The following is a 17,698-nucleotide window of genomic DNA, read 5'->3' on the forward strand; positions in this document are numbered from 1 at the left end:
GGTAAGGAGCCATCACACTCTCAGTTTATTGGTCACATGGTGATTAGGGATGATCAAACTTTTGAAAAGTTTGGTTCCACCAGAACACCCGAACTTCCCGAAAGTTCGGCCTGGATTTCAGAACCCCATTGAAATCAATGGGACCCGAAATTCGGTAATCAAAAAACACCATTTTGAAGCCCTAAAACCCAATAAATGCCCCTAAAAAGTGCCTAGGGTTCTGGATCATGCCCCAGGAACTATTAATCACACAAAAAAAGTTCTTAAAAATTGTCATTTTTGGTAGAGAGCCAATTATTGAAAAAATTATTGAAAAAAAAATGAGATTTCTTTGGATTTAGTATCTGGGGGGTCTAAAAGGTGTGTACCTGTGAAGTTTCAGCTCTGTAGCATGTCCAGAACCAGAAAAAAAAGTTTGTTTGTATTAGAATTAATATAGAACAAGGATATGGCTCCGCTATTTTCACACCTTGCCGGTTTAGTAGCAGGCGTTTTTTTGGGCATTTTTTTGGGGGTCTTTGGAGGCAGGCATAACATCAGAACTTCTGTGTATGGGTATATATACACACACACATGTATGTATATATATACATACACATATATAGGTGTGAAAGTAGCAGAACACTATACTTGCGCTAATGAAATAATTAACACCCATATGGCTTCTCTCCTATCACACCTATATGTGTGTATGTGTATAAATACATATAAGTGTGTGTGTATATATACCCCTATACAGAATTTCAGATGTTTTGTCTGCCTCCAAAGACCCCCAAAAAAAACACCTGCTGCAAAAACACACCTGGGCGTTTTTGTAGCTGGCGTTTTTTTGGGCACTTTTTGGGCGTCTTTGGAGGCAGGCATAACATCTGAACTTCTATGTAGGGGTATATATACACACACACATGTATGTATATATACACATACACATACACATATATAGGTGTGAAAGTAGCAGAAGACTATGCTTGCGCTAAAGAAATAATTAACAGGCATATGGCTTCTCTGCTATAACGCCTATATGTGTGTATGTGTATAAATACATATAAGTGTGTGTGTATTTATACCCCTATACAGAATTTCAGATGTTTTGCCTGCCTCCAAAGACCCCAAATAATGCCCAAAAAAAACGCCAGCTACAAAAACGCCCAGGTGTGTTTTTGCAGCAGGCATTTTTTTTTCATCCCTAATGGTGATATATGGAAAGTTGTAATCTGCGGACCCACACTAAGAGACATTCTTATCATTAGGAATGCACCAGTGAGGATTTACTTGTCACCATTCTTCGGACTCTTTTAGATTTTTTCACATTGTGTTTGATTCAAATGCCTGACACTTTACTTTAGCACTGTGTTGTCATACTTGGTTTATTATTCACCAATATGTGTTGAAGTGTTTTCTACTGCACTTTGAATATATGCACTTTATTGTGTTTATTTTATTGCATATTACTGAGCGCACTAGTTTATTTTCTCATTTTCATTATACTGTATTTGTGCCCCCCCAGCACAGCTATACTGTATATGTGCCCCTCCCCTCCAGCACAGCTATACTGCATATGTGCCCCTCCCCCAGCACAGCTATACTGTATATGTGCCCCTCCCCCAGCACAGCTATACTGTATATGTGCCCCCCCAGCACAGCTATACTGTATTTGTGCCCCCCCAGCACAGCTATACTGTATTTGTACCCCCCCCCCCCAGCACAGCTATACTGTATATGTGCCCCCCCAGCACAGCTATACTGTATATGTGCCCCCCAGCACAGCTATACTGTATATGTGCCCCTCCCATCCAGCACAGCTATACTGTATATGTGCCCCTCCCCTCCAGCACAGCTATAATGTATATGTGCCCCTCCCCTCCAGCACAGCTATACTGTATATGTGCCCCTCCCTCCAGCACAGCTATACTGTATATGTGCCCCTCCCCTCCAGCACAGCTATACTGTATATGTGCCCCTCCCATCCAGCACAGCTATACTGTATATGTGCCCCTCCCCTCCAGCACAGCTATACTGTATATGTGCCCCTCCCTCCAGCACAGCTATACTGTATATGTGCCCCTCCCCTCCAGCACAGCTATACTGTATATGTGCCCCTCCCTCCAGCACAGCTATACTGTATATGTGCCCCTCCCCCAGCACAGCTATACTGTATATGTGCCCCTCCCCCAGCACAGCTATACTGTATATGTGCCCCTCCCTCCAGCACAGCTATACTGTATATGTGCCCCTCCCTCCAGCACAGCTATACTGTATATGTGCCCCTCCCCCCAGCACAGCTATACTGTATATGTGCCCCTCCCTCCAGCACAGCTATACTGTATATGTGCCCCTCCCCCAGCACAGCTATACTGTATATGTGCCCCTCCCCCCAGCACAGCTATACTGTATATGTGCCCCTCCCTCCAGCACAGCTATACTGTATATGTGCCCCTCCCCTCCAGCACAGCTATACTGTATATGTGCCCCTCCCTCCAGCACAGCTATACTGTATATGTGCCCCTCCCCCCAGCACAGCTATACTGTATATGTGCCCCTCCCCCAGCACAGCTATACTGTATATGTGCCCCTCCCCCCAGCACAACTATACTGTATATGTGCCCCTCCCCCAGCACAGCTATACTGTATATGTGCCCCTCCCCCCAGCACAGCTATACTGTATATATGCCCCTCCCCCAGCACAGCTATACTGTATATGTGCCCCTCCCCTCAGCACAGCTATACTGTATATGTGCCCCTCCCCCAGCACAGCTATACTGTATATGTGCCCCTCCCCCCAGCACAGCTATACTGTATATGTGCCCCTCCCCTCCAGCACAGCTATACTGTATATGTGCCCCTCCCCCAGCACAGCTATACTGCATATGTGCCCCCCCCAGCACAGCTATACTGTATATGTGCCCCTCCCCCAGCACAGCTATACTGCATATGTGCCCCTCCCCCAGCACAGCTATACTGTATATGTGCCCCTCCCTCCAGCACAGCTATACTGTATATGTGCCCCTCCCTCCAGCACAGCTATACTGTATATGTGCCCCTCCCCCCAGCACAGCTATACTGTATATGTGCCCCTCCCTCCAGCACAGCTATACTGTATATGTGCCCCTCCCCCAGCACAGCTATACTGTATATGTGCCCCTCCCCCCAGCACAGCTATACTGTATATGTGCCCCTCCCTCCAGCACAGCTATACTGTATATGTGCCCCTCCCCTCCAGCACAGCTATACTGCATATGTGCCCCCCCCCAGCACAGCTATACTGTATATGTGCCCCTCCCCCAGCACAGCTATACTGTATATGTGCCCCTCCCTCTGGGTCCTGTGTGGATTATTTCTTCATTTTCTCATGAATTAGGATGTATAACGCATCCTTACTGGTGAGAGAACACTGGGCGGGAACCTATGATTTGCTCCTCCCATTCCTCCCATGTGACACATAAGGCTGAACTCCGCTCACATTAATGATTGTAGGGGAGAATTTAAGAGTATTAGGCTGGACTTCTGCTTTACTGAAATGTCAATTGTGTCCTGTCAATAAAGCTTTAACAAACAAAGTAAACCATGGGATGTGCCAGGATCGTGTATGGGTACTGTTATTTCCAGCACACACCAGTGGCCTGATGATCACCAATAAAATAAAAGGTACAGCATGCTATGGCTGTACATTGTCCCAGGACAGAAATAATTCATATTCATGCAGATTTGTATTCTTTGGATAAACATACAATTTAATGAACATTTGTGTACTGATGATTTTCAAGCTGCTAGCACCCCTGTCCTCTGCTTAAATGTGCTCCATTCTACCCAATGATTGGCTAAAATGTAATTGATGTCTTTCAAATTAAACAAAATGTATTGGGGTCATTGACTCTCCTCTTTTCACAGGTGGTCTGGTGTTTTTTGGTATCTGCAGCCTAGTTTTAGATGTATTTAAGATTGGATATTACATAAGCTACATTGATTGTGAATCGCCAATCAAACTTATTCATCCCATGGTGCAGAGCGCATTCATCATCCTCCAGGTAAAAATCTTAAAGTGATTTATAAAGTCTGTTTTTTTTCCTATTAAATAACAAACATGTTATACTTACCTCCTCTGGGCAGTTGGTTTTGCACAGGGCAGCACGAATCCTCCTCATCGGGTCCCTGCATGGAGCTCCTGGCCCCTCCCTCCTGTTCAGTGACCCCACAGCAAGGAGCTTACTATGGGGGCACCCGAGCTGAGCCACTGCTCTGTTTATCCATTCAAACACAGAGCTGCCGTTTGGCCCGCCCCCTCTCTCTCTCCTGATTGGCTAACTGAGTTTGATTGACAACAGCCAGAGCCTATGGCGCCACTGCTATGCCTCAGCCAATCAGGAGAGTGAGTTCCAGATGGTTGAGGCACTCCTGGACATCGCTGGAGAGAGAGGGGGCTGAGGTAAGTATTAGGGGGGCTGAGGGCAGCTGCTGCACACATAAGGTATCTTATCTGGGCCTTTTTCTGACACTTGTTTACAAGTTAAAATCAGTTTTTTTTTTTTGCTAGAAAATGACTTAGAACCCCCAAAGATTATATTTTTAGCAGCGACCCTAGAGAATAAAATGGAGATCATTGCAATATTTTATGTCACGCCATGTCACGCCATATTTGCGCATCGGTCTTACAAACGCAATTTTTTTGGAAAAAAATCACTTTTTTTAATTAAAAAAATAAGAAAACAGTAAAGTTAGCCCAGTTTTTTTCTATAATGTGAAAGATAATGTTACGCCAAGTAAATGGATAACCAACATGTCATGCTTCAAAATTGCAAAATTGCGCACGCTCTGGGAATGGCGACAAACATTGGTACTTAAAAATCCCCATAGATGACACTTTAAAAATGTTTACAGGTTACCAGTTTAGAGTTACAGAAGAGGTCTATAACTCAAATTATTGCTCTCGATCTAACGATCGCAGCGATACCTCACATGTGGAGTTTGGACACCGTTTACATATGTGGGCGTGACTTTGGGCGTATGCATTTGCTTCTGCGCGCGAGCTAACGGGGATGGGGCGCTTTAATTTTTATTTTTTTTCCCTATTTATTTTCTCTTTTATTTTTTATTTTTACACAGTTAAAAAAAATAAATAAAAATTTTGATCACTTTTGCCTATTAGAAGGAATATAAACATCTCTTGTAATATGAATAAGCATGACAGGACCTGGGAGTGAGATCTGGGGTCAAATCGACCTCACATCTACACTAAAAAAGAAAAAAAGTCATTTTTTTTCATGATGACAAAAAATGGGCTCTTTAAATCTGTTGCTAGGAAGCGACGTATGACGTTGCTCCAGTCCTCCAAGGCCCTAGAGTGGAGTAGGGGCCATCGAGTGGAGTGCCATAGAGTGGAGTGGGGGCAATCGAGTGGAGTGCCATAGAGTGGAGTGGGGGCCATCGAGTGGAGTGCCATAGAGTAGAGTGGGGGCCATCGAGTGGAGTGCCATAGAGTGGAGTGGGGGCCATCGAGTGGAGTGCCATAGAGTGGAGTGGGGGCCACCGAGTGGAGTGCCATAGAGTGGAGTGGGGGCCATCGAGTGGAGTGCCATAGAGTGGTGTGGGGGCCATAGAGTGGAGTGGGGGCCATCGAGTGGAGTGCCATAGAGTGGTGTGGGGGCCATCGAGTGGAGTGCCATAGAGTGGAGTGGGGGCCATCGAGTGGAGTGCCATAGAGTGGAGTGGGGGCCATCGAGTGGAGTGGGGGCCATCGAGTGGAGTGCCATAGAGTAGAGTGGGGGCCATCGAGTGGAGTGCCATAGAGTGGAGTGGGGGCCATCGAGTGGAGTGCCATAGAGTGGAGTGGGGGCCATCGAGTGGAGTGCCATAGAGTGGAGTGGGGGCCATCGAGTGGAGTGGGGGCCATCGAGTGGAGTGCCATAGAGTAGAGTGGGGGCCATCGAGTGGAGTGCCATAGAGTGGAGTGGGAGCCATCGAGTGGAGTGCCATAGAGTGGAGTGGGGGCCATCAAGTGGAGTGCCATAGAGTGGAGTGGGGGACAGCGAACCGGATCATTTTCCCCACTACCAACGGGTCCGATAAGTGGGGAAAACAACCGGGAAGTGGCGGGAGGGGGTGGGGGGCACCTCTCCCGCCACCCATAAGGGTGATCCCGTGGCAAATATGCCGCTGGGACCACCCTTATGCTAAAGCGGACCGCCCACCGTTTAAAAAAATACCAGGGTTATGGCAGCTATCTGCTGCCATAATCCCGGCATTTAACGTGAAAGTACCGATGTAATACTGGGGCAGGCCATCCATAAATGGTCAATACATAGAATGCATTAGGATAAAATTCCTTCTGACTTTACAACTCCTGTAGGAAAGCCACAATTAGCCTTGTCTTGCATTATCTAGATTTTGTCTTCTTGTTTAAACTATTTTTCACCTTGTCCAAAAATCCTTCATGTATGTAAAAATGTCTTATAATATACATTCTATGATATCTTTCAGACGTATTTCCTCTGGGTGTCCAGCAAGCACTGTGTTCAGATTCACACTAATATTTCCAGGTAAAGCTATCCTATGATGTGAAATATCTATAGTACATTCCTACCACTGCTACTAAACCCAGGACCTTGCATACACTATATCTGCTCTCCCACAGAACATGCAATTGTTTTAGTAAATATAAACTGCTAAATACTCTTTCTCATCAGCAGTATATACAGTGTATATATAAAGTCTACACACCCCTGGTAAAATGTCAGGTTTCTGTGATGTAAAAAAAAATGAGATAAATCATTTAAGAACTTTTTCCACCTTTAATGTGACCAATAAACTGTACAACTCAGTTGAACAACAAACTGAAATCTTTTAGGTGGAGGGAAGTATAAATAAAAAACGAAAATAATATGGTTGCATAAGTGTGCACACCCTTAACCACTTGCCGTAGCATATATACTGCGGCAGGCTGGCTCCTGGGAGCCCGCTCCCGCCCGCCACTAGGCAGCAGGGATGCGGATCCATGGGACCGGCAGCACTGATTTCCACCGGACACCTGTGATTGCTGCCTGCTGAGAGAGAAGGACGGTCAGCAGTTGGAAACACAGCAGACTGTTGTTCTCTCTGAAATGATCACAGAGCGCCTGTGATCCTTCTGTAGCACCCCCCTAGACAGGTGCTAGGTAAAAGCATCTAATGTTCCTGCTGCTTATTAGGGGAGCCTGATCTTTAGTTAGGCCTGCTCTCTGTGCTCAGTGTATATTCATCTGGTCTGAGGGAGTGTCCCCACTGTGGCCAATGGGGAGGCCTGTTGGACAGTGGAGGAAACCTGGCCAATGATACACAAGCTTTTGTAACTATCCCAGTGGGTTGGCACCTGGAGAGGTGCATCATGGGATTGGTGATAAAAACGGAGAGCACATGAGGCAGGGGGTCTTTTGGTGGGAGCAAAGTCCCAGTATCGTACGTACCAGGAGATCTGCCTAAGGGTCTGCCTAGGAGAGGGGACCACTCCAGAGAAGTCAGGGGATCAAGGAGCCAGCTCACACAGGAGGTTTATCAGTAAAGGGGGTGCCGTGTAGTTGACCCTGAAGATTAGGAACAAAGGGGTTGCCAGGAAGGGCCCTGAATTTGTTCAGCAGTACAGTACAATTTACCTCAGAGTACAGATTACTTCAGGGAATTCATTAAAGAGGTTGTAAACTCAGTTAATTTTTTTTTTTTTACAAGCTGAAAGAGAAACACATAATGAGCTAGTGTGCATCGCATACTAGCTCATTATGAAATACTTACCTTAGAACGAGCCCCCGCCGTGCCGCTCACTCACCTGTATGAGGGGTGACATGTCCAGTCGCCCGTCTTCCGGGATCGCGGCATCCGGCCATCTGATTGACCGGAGCCGCGGTGACGTCACTCCCGCACACGCGTGCGGGAGCCGACAGTCATGGCACGGGGCACCAGCGGCCGTTCCTTCAGAACGCATGCGTCAGTGATGTCACTGGCTGCATTAAAGGTAAATATCTCCTAAACGGTACATGTTTAGGAAATATTTACAGTACCTATAGGTAAGCCTTATCATAGGCTTATCTATAGGTAAAAGTGTCAGAGGAGAGTTTACTTCCTCTTTAAGTTCTGCGTCACAGCCAGTGACAAACTGAAAAAGGGGCCTAGCCGTGACTAGCGTTACTCAGCATTTTCCAGTCGTCCCAGCATATTGTACATAGTGTATAAAGTTGGAGTATCCCACTCATTCCCATCTCCTATCCAAGTTCCAAATAAAACATAAAAACCAAAGCTACTAGATTTTTTCTGACTGAGCTATACCACTTGGAAAATGCCTAATTGTCATGCTGTTACTAATGGTAACCCAGGGGAACCCGTAACCAGCAGCTCCCATGGGAGTAGTGCTACACTTTTATACAGAATCACAGGTCTCTATGATCATTTCACAAGTCCCTCCCCCATACAGTTAGAAAACACTCGCCTACGCTTTTTAGCACTGATTAATGTAGTAATGTCACTGGTACCCCCAAAAGTCAGGGGTCCGATCTGTCCGCCACAATATTGCAGTCCCACTTAAAATCGCAAATTGCCGCCATTACTAGTGTAAAAAAAAAAAAATGACATAAATCTTTCCCGTAGTTAGTAGACAGGATAACTTTTGCGCAAACCAATCAAAATACGCTTATTGCAATTTTTTTTTCTCCAAAAATATGTAGCAGAAAACAATTGGCCTAAAAGGATGAAAAAATAGATTTTTAATTTTTTTTTTTTTTTTGGAAATGTTTATAGCAGAATGTGAAAAATTTTTTTTTTTCTTCTCAGAATTGTCGCTTTTTTTTTTTTTTTATTGCAAAAAGTAAAAATCGCACAGGTGATCAAATACCACCAAAAGAAAGCTCTGTTTGTGGGAAAAAAAGGACATCAATTTTATTTGGGTACAGCATTGCACGACCGCGCATGTGTCCGGTAAAGTAACGCAGTGCCGAATCGCAAAAAATGGCCTGGTCATAAAGGGGGTAAAACATTCCGGTCCAGAAGTGGTTAAACTAACCTAACTCTTTTTGGGTAGAAGTCTATAAGCATGGCACATCTTGACATGGCAATATTTGCCCACTCTTCTTTGCAAAAACACTCCAAATCTGTCCGATTGCAAGGGCATCGCCTGTGCACAGCACTCTTCAGCTCACCTCACAGATTTTCAATCGGATTTAGGTCTGGACTCTGGCTGGGCCATTTCAAAACTTTAATCTTCTTCTGGTGAAGCCATTCCTTTGATGATTTGGCTGTATGCTTTGGGTAGTTGTCATGCTGAAAGATGGAAGTTCCTGTTCATGTTCAGCTTTCTAGCAGAAGCCTGGAGGTTTTGTGCCAATATTGACTGGTATTTGGAACTGTTCATAATTCCCTCTACCTTGACTAAGGCATCTGTTCAAGCTGAAGAAAAACAGCCCCAAAGCATGATGTTGCCACCACCATGCTTCACTGTGGGTATGGTGTTTTTTTGGTGATGTGCAGTGTTGTTTTTGCGCCAAACATATCTTTTGGAATTAAGGCCAACACATTTTCCCACATGCTTTTGGGAGACTTCAGATTTGTTTTTGCAGAATTTAGCTGGGCTTGGATGTTTTTCTTCATAAGGAAAGGCTTCTGTCTTGCCACTCTACCCCATAGCCCAGACATATGAAGAATACGGGAGACTGTTGTCACATGTACCACTCAGCCAGTACTTGCCAGATATTCCTACCGCTCCTTTATTGTTGCTGTAGGCCTCCTGGCAGCCTCCCTGACCAGTTTTCTTCTCGTCTTTTCATTAATTTTGGGGGGACGTCCAGTTCTTGGTAATATCACTGTTGTGCCATATTTTCTTCACTTAATGATGACGGTCTTCACTGTGTTCCATGGTATATCTAATGCCTTGGAAATTTTTCTGTACCATTCTCCTGACTGATACATTTTAACAATGAGATCCCTCTGATGCTTTGGAAGATCTCTGCGGACCATGGATTTTGCTGTAGGATGTGACTAAGAAAATGTCAGGAAAGACCTACTAGAACAGCTGAACTTTATTTGAGGTTAATAAGAGGCACTTTAACCACTTTACCGCTAAGTACTGTAATAGTACTGCGGCAAAGTGGCTCGTTCCCGTCTGACGACGTAGACCTACGTCGCCAGACTCCTCCCCTGTAGGCGGCGCTCGCGCGCCGCCGGAGGCACGCTCCCGCTGTTTTCATTCACAGCAGGAGTCGGGCCAGGGGAGGAGCAGCGGCGATCGCCGCTGCTCTGCCCCGATCGTCGGGGGTCTAGTGTGGAGATCCGCCCGCCTGTGTAAACACAAGCGGGCGGATCTCCTCAGTGACAGGGAGTGACAGATCGGAGTGTTCAGCATAGCTGGACATCCGATCTGTCCATGACTCACTCAGTCACCTCCCCCCACACACGTCAGTAAGCACCAGGCATACATTAACCCCTCCCTCTCCAATAAAATTAACCCCTTCCCTGCCAGTGTCATTTTTACAGTAACAGTGCATATATATAGCACTGATTACTGTAGAAATGTCACTGGTACCCCCAAAAGTGTCAAAAATGTCAGTCAAGGGTCCGATCTGTCCGCCGCAATGTCGCAGTCCCGCAAAAAAATCGCAGATCGCCGCCATTACTCGTTAAAAAAAAAACCACCAAAAATGACATAAATCTTTCCCTTTGTTAGTAAACGCAATAACTTTTGCGCAAACCAATCAAAATACGCTTATTGCGATTTTTTTTACCAAACATGGGTAGCAGAAAACAAATTGGCCAAAAATTTAAAAAAAAATTGGTTTTTACATCTTTTTTGGGGGGAATTTCATATAAAAAAATGTGAAAAATATTGTTATTTTTTCAAAATAAACGCTCTTTTTTTGTTTATAGCACAAAAAATAAAAATCACACAGGTGATCAAATACCACCAAAAGAAAGCTCTGTTTGTGGGAAAAAAAGGACGTCAATTTCGTTTGGGTATGGCGTCGCACGACCGCGCAATTGTCATTTAAAGTCGCACAGCGCCGAATCACAAAAAGTGGCCCAGACGTAAGACAGCAAAATGCTCTAGTGGTAAAGTGGTTAAACAATGGCAGGCGTGTACTGACTCCTATTTAACAAGAGTTTGAATACGATTGCTTAATTTTGAACACAGCTAAATCCCCAGTTATAAGAGGGTGTGCACACTTATGCAACCACATTATTTTATTTTATTTTTACCCCCCCCTCCCCCCCCCAAAAAAGATTTCAGTTTTTCAATTGAGTTGTACAGTTTATAGGTCATGTTAAAGGGTGAAAAAGTTCTAAAATGATTTATCTTTGTCTCATTTTTTTTTTTTATGTCACAGAAATCTTACATTTTATCAGGGGTGTGTAGACTTTTTATATCCACTGTAGCAGTCTTATGACTTCTATCAGTGTCTGGTTAAAGCTTGTGGGAGGAGTTTTCATTCTACTCTGACTGTCCTATGAGGCTACAGGATCCCTGACCCTCTGTCTGGACAGTGCTGATTGGCTCTGTGCTGATCACATGCACCCTCCCAAGAAAAAAATAAAGTCTTTTGCAAAACACACCAAACTGAGCGTGTGCAGAGTGCCCCTAAAGGCTCGGTACTATCAGCAGATGGATTGGGGACTGTGGAAGAAGGGGAGGGTCAGAGAAGACAGAATCAAACAGCTTTTTCACACAATGTGCAGGATTAACCCCTTAGGTTCCATAGTGAATATAACAAGCATGCTTTACTGCATATACACACTGTTGTGGGTTTAGTAACACTTTATATTAGAATGAGCAAGGCCCTCTGATTCCTCGTGTATTGAATCTTATTGTAACTGTACTGTCATCCATCATTTTGTAAGCACCAAGCAAACTGTTGGCACTATAAAAATCCTGTATAATTATGATAACCTTAAATTATTAAGGTTACACATAAGGCTTTAACATGTTAACCTAGTTACTAAAGTTGTTTTCAATCTTCATAAATGTGCAGCGTTAGTTATATTAATGCCTGGGGATCCCACCATGAAACTCCTTGTTCAAGCACTTTTTTGTGACAACTGTCTAAAAGTTCTAGGCAAACTGAGTGCATTTGTTCCCTTGGTCTGTTAAATGTAACATTGAAAGCATTTTGTTAACCACTTCAGGTTTCACCCCCTGGTGACCCGGCCATTTTTTGCGATTCGGCACTGCGTTACTTTACCTGACAATTACTGTACCCAAATAAAATTGATCTCTCTCCCCCCCCCCCCCCCCCCACAAATAGAGCAAAAAACAATATGTTTTACTTTTTGCTATAAAGCAGGAAATAAAAAAATGTAAAAAATCAAATTTTTTCATCAATTTAGGCCAACGGGTATTCTTATTCTGCTACATATTTTGGTAAAAAAAAATCCCAATAAGTGTATATTGATTGGTTTCCGCAAAAGTTATAGCGTCTACAGACAATGTAATATTTTTAAGGAATTTGTATTGGTTTCGTTTTTTTTGTTTTACTAGTAATCAGTGATTTTTAGCAAACTGTGACATTGCAGCAGGGTTAAATGTGTCCCTATGAGGTGCTTGCTAACTGTGAGGGGGGGGGGGGTTGCACAGATTGGGGTAAGACAAAGATCCTGGTTCTCCTTAGCAGGAACACAAGATATCCATCTTGTTCCCTTGCAGAACGGCGATCTGATCTGCCATGTTTACATAGGCAGATTGTGGTTCTGCTTCTCCCAGGATGATCGCGGGTGGCCCGTTAATTGACATCCCTGCTAGCACATCATGGTGCAATGGCACCTCCGGCAGTACGATGGCACCATCTAGTGGCTATTAAACGAAACAACGTACAGGTAGTTTCACGCAATAGCGCCACTTTGCCGCAGTATATACACAGCGGCCGGTCAGCAAGTGAATATGTTTTGTAAATACGTTTTGATAAAAGCAAAAAAAAACAAATAAATACCTGTTGATCATGTCACAAGTTCAGACCTGTCCTGTGCTCTCTTCCTGTATTTTAGGCTACGTTCACATGTGGGCGTAGCGGATCACGGGCAGAATCAGAGCAATTCTGCCAGCGATCCGGAAATCATTGCAAATCGCGGGATGCCTGTGCGATGCCCGTGATTTGCAATGGCACCCAAAACGCTGTGCGATTTTGCCACGATTTCCGCCTGCCGAATCGCGGTAACACTGAGCAAACAAAATCGCGGGATGCGTGACGCCCCAAAGAAGCTCTTGTACCTTTTTTTGGGTGTCATGCGTCCTGCAACTTTGTTAGCGCGATGTTACCGCGATTCGGCAGGCGGAAATCGCGGCAACATCGCACAGCGTTTTGGGTGCCATTGCAAATCACAGGCATCGCACAGGCATCCCGCGATTTGCAATGATTTCCGGATCGCGGGCAGAATCGTGGTGATTCTGCCCGTAATACGCTACGCTCACATGTGAACATAGCCTTAGGGAGTCTTATCAGCTCTCCCAGCTTTTTTTTTGCATTCTAGTTTCCATATAAAAAATGACGAGGTTACTAGAGTTACAAAAATTCTCGTACAACAGAATAAAAATTTGGAAGTGGTGTAATGTTTTGTATTGTATTTTTGGATGAAAACTGTACTGCTTAAAACAAAAAATCGCTTCAGAAGCGGTATTTTTTGTACAATTTTCTGATTGTGTGTGTGGGTACTAGGCTTTAGGTAGGACACTGATATGGGGGGGGGGGGGGGCTGTGATGTGAAGGGGGAATATAATGTAAGGTGGATGATGCAATGTGAAAGGGAGAATGTGATATGAAGGGAGAATTTAGGACACTAATGTGTAGGGAGTCTGTGATGTGAAGGAAGTGAGGGGACTGTGGTGTGAAGGGGTGACTGAGGACACTGATGTAAAGGGGGGCTGTAGTGTGATGGGAGCCCAAAAACATTGCTGTAAAAGGGGGAGGGGTCTGTGATGTAATGGGGGCTGTGATGTTAAGGGGCACGGATGTTAAAGGGGGCTGTGATGTGAAGGGGCACTGATGTTAAGGGAAGCTGTGATGTGAAGGGGCACTGATGTTAAGGGGAGCTGTGATGTGAAGGAGGCACTGATGTTAAGGGAAGCTGTGATGTGAAGGAGGCACTGATGTTAAGGGAAGCTGTGATGTGAAGGAGGCACTGATGTTAAGGGAAGCTGTGATGTGAAGGAGGCACTGATGTTAAGGGAAGCTGTGATGTGAATGAGGCACTGATGTTAAGGGAAGCTGTGATGTGAAGGAGGCACTGATGTTAAGGGAAGCTGTGATGTGAAGGGGCACGGATGTTAAGGGAAGCTGTGATGTGAATGAGGCACTGATGTTAAGGGAAGCTGTGATGTGAACGAGGCACTGATGTTAAGGGAAGCTGTGATGTGAAGGAGGCACTGATGTTAAGGGAAGCTGTGATGTGAAGGAGGCACTGATGTTAAGGGAAGCTGTGATGTGAATGAGGCACTGATGTTAAGGGAAGCTGTGATGTGAAGGAGGCACTGATGTTAAGGGAAGCTGTGATGTGAAGGAGGTACTGATGTTAAGGGGGGCTGTGATGTGAAGAAGGTACTGATGTTAAGGGGGGCTGTGATGTGAAGGAGGCACTGATGTTAAGGGGGGCTGTGATGTGAAGGGGCACGGATGTTAAGGGAAGCTGTGATGTGAAGGAGGCACTGATGTTAAGGGAAGCTGTGATGTGAAGGAGGCACTGATGTTAAGGGAAGCTGTGATGTGAAGGAGGTACTGATGTTAAGGGGGGCTGTGATGTGAAGGAGGTGCTGATGTTAAGGGGGGCTGTGATGTGAAGGAGGCACTGATGTTAAGGGGGGCTGTTATGTGAAGGGGCACGGATGTTAAGGGAAGCTGTGATGTGAATGAGGCACTGATGTTAAGGGAAGCTGTGATGTGAAGGAGGCACTGATGTTAAGGGAAGCTGTGATGTGAAGGAGGCACTGATGTTAAGGGAAGCTGTGATGTGAAGGAGGCACTGATGTTAAGGGAAGCTGTGATGTGAAGGAGGCACTGATGTTAAGGGAAGCTGTGATGTGAATGAGGCACTGATGTTAAGGGAAGCTGTGATGTGAATGAGGCACTGATGTTAAGGGAAGCTGTGATGTGAAGGAGGCACTGATGTTAAGGGGGGCTGTGATGTGAAGGGGGCAGGGATGTTAAGGGGGGCTGTGATGTGAAGGAGGCACTGATGTTAAGGGGGGCTGTGATGTGAAGGAGGCACTGATGTTAAGGGGGGCTGTGATGTAAAGGGGGGGAGGGCTTTGATGTGAAAAGGAAACTGATGTAAAGGGAGGGACTGTGACATGAAGGGGACTGTGATGTAAAGGTGAAAAATGTGAAAATTGCTGTAAAGGGGGACTGATGTACAGGAGGGCTGTGATGTGATGTGAAGGATCTGAGTCATAGCACAAACCTGAGATTCAAACCTCTGCTTGGAGAAAATTTTACTGACCGGACCTCCGTATATTTTAATTCAAATTCACTAGGCCAGGGATCCTCAAACTACGGCCCTCCAGCTGTTGCAGAACTACACGTTCCATGAGGCATTGTAAAACTCTGACATTCACAGGCATGATGGGAATTGTAGTTCCTGAACAAATGGGGGGCCATAGTTTGAAGACCCCTGATCTAGAGGGTTCCATTGAGGCAGTCCTCACCCATTCAAAAGAGCTGAAGGATGGGAGATAGGAGTACTGTGAAGCGTTTGATATTTCAGTAATCCTCCCACAGTTTTCTCAATGTATTAAAACTTCCAGATTAACTTGTTTTGAAATCCAACAACCAATGTATAATTGAATTGTTTGAAATCCTGATTTGAAAGATATCAAATTTGATATTGTTCTTATGCCCATTCTCCTTGAAACATGCAAAATGCCCAATCACTCAGTTGTACAATATGACACTAACAGATAGCTGGACAACCTTCTCCACCTCAGTTTGTCAGGTTACTGGGAACTCCCATCACAGGGTCTGCTTTTGTGATATGCCATCTGGTTCCAAGGCTGGGTATGGCTGATTACTGTCAGCATGCTCCTATAGGACCATCTCTAATTTTGGGGCTTTTTGCTTGGTAAGAGGATGCATGCAATTGGTGCTGGTGTGGAATTCACAAGGCTGTTTCTTGTCCTTCCCTTACACAGCAGGTAGCAGATAGAGGATGCAGCATGTGCTGCATCCTCTATGACAAGAAACAGCCTTATGAATTCCACACCAGCACCAATTGCAGCCTGCCGACCCAGTGAAAATGGACACTCACCAGAAATATGTTAGTATTTGGATCAACCACTTAGTAGTTATATCTTCCCACGAAGCTTTACACCAGCTGCACATCAAATCAAGATCTCTCCGTGTCCACATACATGTATAATTATGCTCACGCCGGTATAGACATGAAAGTAAAGCACAAGAGCATAACTCGTAACATTTATTTGCCACAAAACAAACCCCAATCCCTTAGAGTGCTACTCACAATATAAAAACATATATCAAGCATCTAGCATCATTTATCCTGCTTGTCCAGCGCTACTCACGTAATGCCCTGCCGCTCGGTACCCCTCTCCCCCTCCCTCCCAGCAATCTTCTGGGACACATCACGGGTCCCAGAAGATTGGCCGACCATTAAGGAGGCGCAGTGTGACTCACGCATGCACAGTGTACTCCCGGCTGTGAAGCCACAAGCTGTCACAGCCGAGTGACCAGACTTGTAATGCCGGTGCCAGGGGGAGGAAAGGGAGAGAAGCGAGGGTTCAGGCGGCCACATTGCTGGATCCTGAGACAGGTGAGTGTGTGGGTAATTAAAATCAGCAGATACACTTTTTGTAGCTGCTGACTTTTAAAAAAAAAACACAAAAATGACTGGAACTCCACTTTAGGATGGCCAGTTGGGCTCGTGTTCAGTTTTGTCGTCTCCTAAAATGTACCATAAGTGTTTTAGCCACGGCTCATGTTCTGGGGCGACATCATATGATGGTGCCCAGTTTAGGCATGATCACGTGCCGTGGCTCTTTACCCGTGTAATCGGGTGTGTCCAATGACACCCGATCACATGTAAACAAAGAGATGCCGATTATTAGCTCTCCTCTCCTCACACTGACTGAGTGTGAGGGGAGGAGAACCAATCAGCGGCATCTCCTCACAGGGGAGATGTGTAAAGGTAATCAGGGCACTAATCATCTGTGCCCATCGGTGATGCCAATCAGTGCCACCTTTCAGTGCCCATCAGTGCCTGCCCATCAGTGCCACCTATCATTTCCCATAAGTGCCAAATATCAGTGCCCATCAGGGCTCCCTACCAGTGCCCGACAGTGCCGCCCATCAGTGGCACCTATCACTGCCCATCAGTGCTGCATATTAGTGCCTCCCCATAAGTGCCGCTTCATGAGTGCCCACCAGTGCCACATCATCACAGTGTACATCAGTACTACCTATCAGTGCCTCCTCATCAGTGCTCATCAGCGCACATCAGTGAAGGAGAAAATGTAACTTATTTACAAAATTTTCTGACAAAAACTACGAAAATATATATTTTTTTTCAAAATGTTTGGTCTTTTTTCATTTTTAGCAAAAAAAATAAAAAATAAGCGTTGATTAAATACATTGTGTAAAAAATATACAAAGTATATTCCACGCACCAAGGAACTATTATGGAAAATATGTATGCAAATAACCTATGTGCCTAAAAAATAAATAAATAAATGAATAAGCAGCTGCTGTAGAATAAA

At 45.0% G+C, this 17,698-nt stretch overlaps 1 protein-coding gene across 2 annotated transcripts in view; it reads left to right on the forward strand.

The window, feature by feature from the left end:
* Window positions 1–17,698, forward strand: part of OTOP2 (otopetrin 2) — a 163,122-nt gene that overhangs the window by 133,803 nt on the left and 11,621 nt on the right. For both annotated transcript variants that reach the window (XM_082272392.1, XM_082272393.1), the window contains exons 3-4: window positions 3,889–4,025; window positions 6,475–6,533. In XM_082272392.1, the coding sequence (XP_082128518.1) occupies window positions 3,889–4,025; window positions 6,475–6,533 (196 nt within the window). The remainder of the gene's footprint in view (window positions 1–3,888; window positions 4,026–6,474; window positions 6,534–17,698) is intronic.

The sequence above is a fragment of the Pelophylax lessonae genome (assembly GCF_965119305.1).
Source record: "Pelophylax lessonae genome assembly, chromosome: 11".
Taxonomy (NCBI): domain Eukaryota; kingdom Metazoa; phylum Chordata; class Amphibia; order Anura; family Ranidae; genus Pelophylax; species Pelophylax lessonae.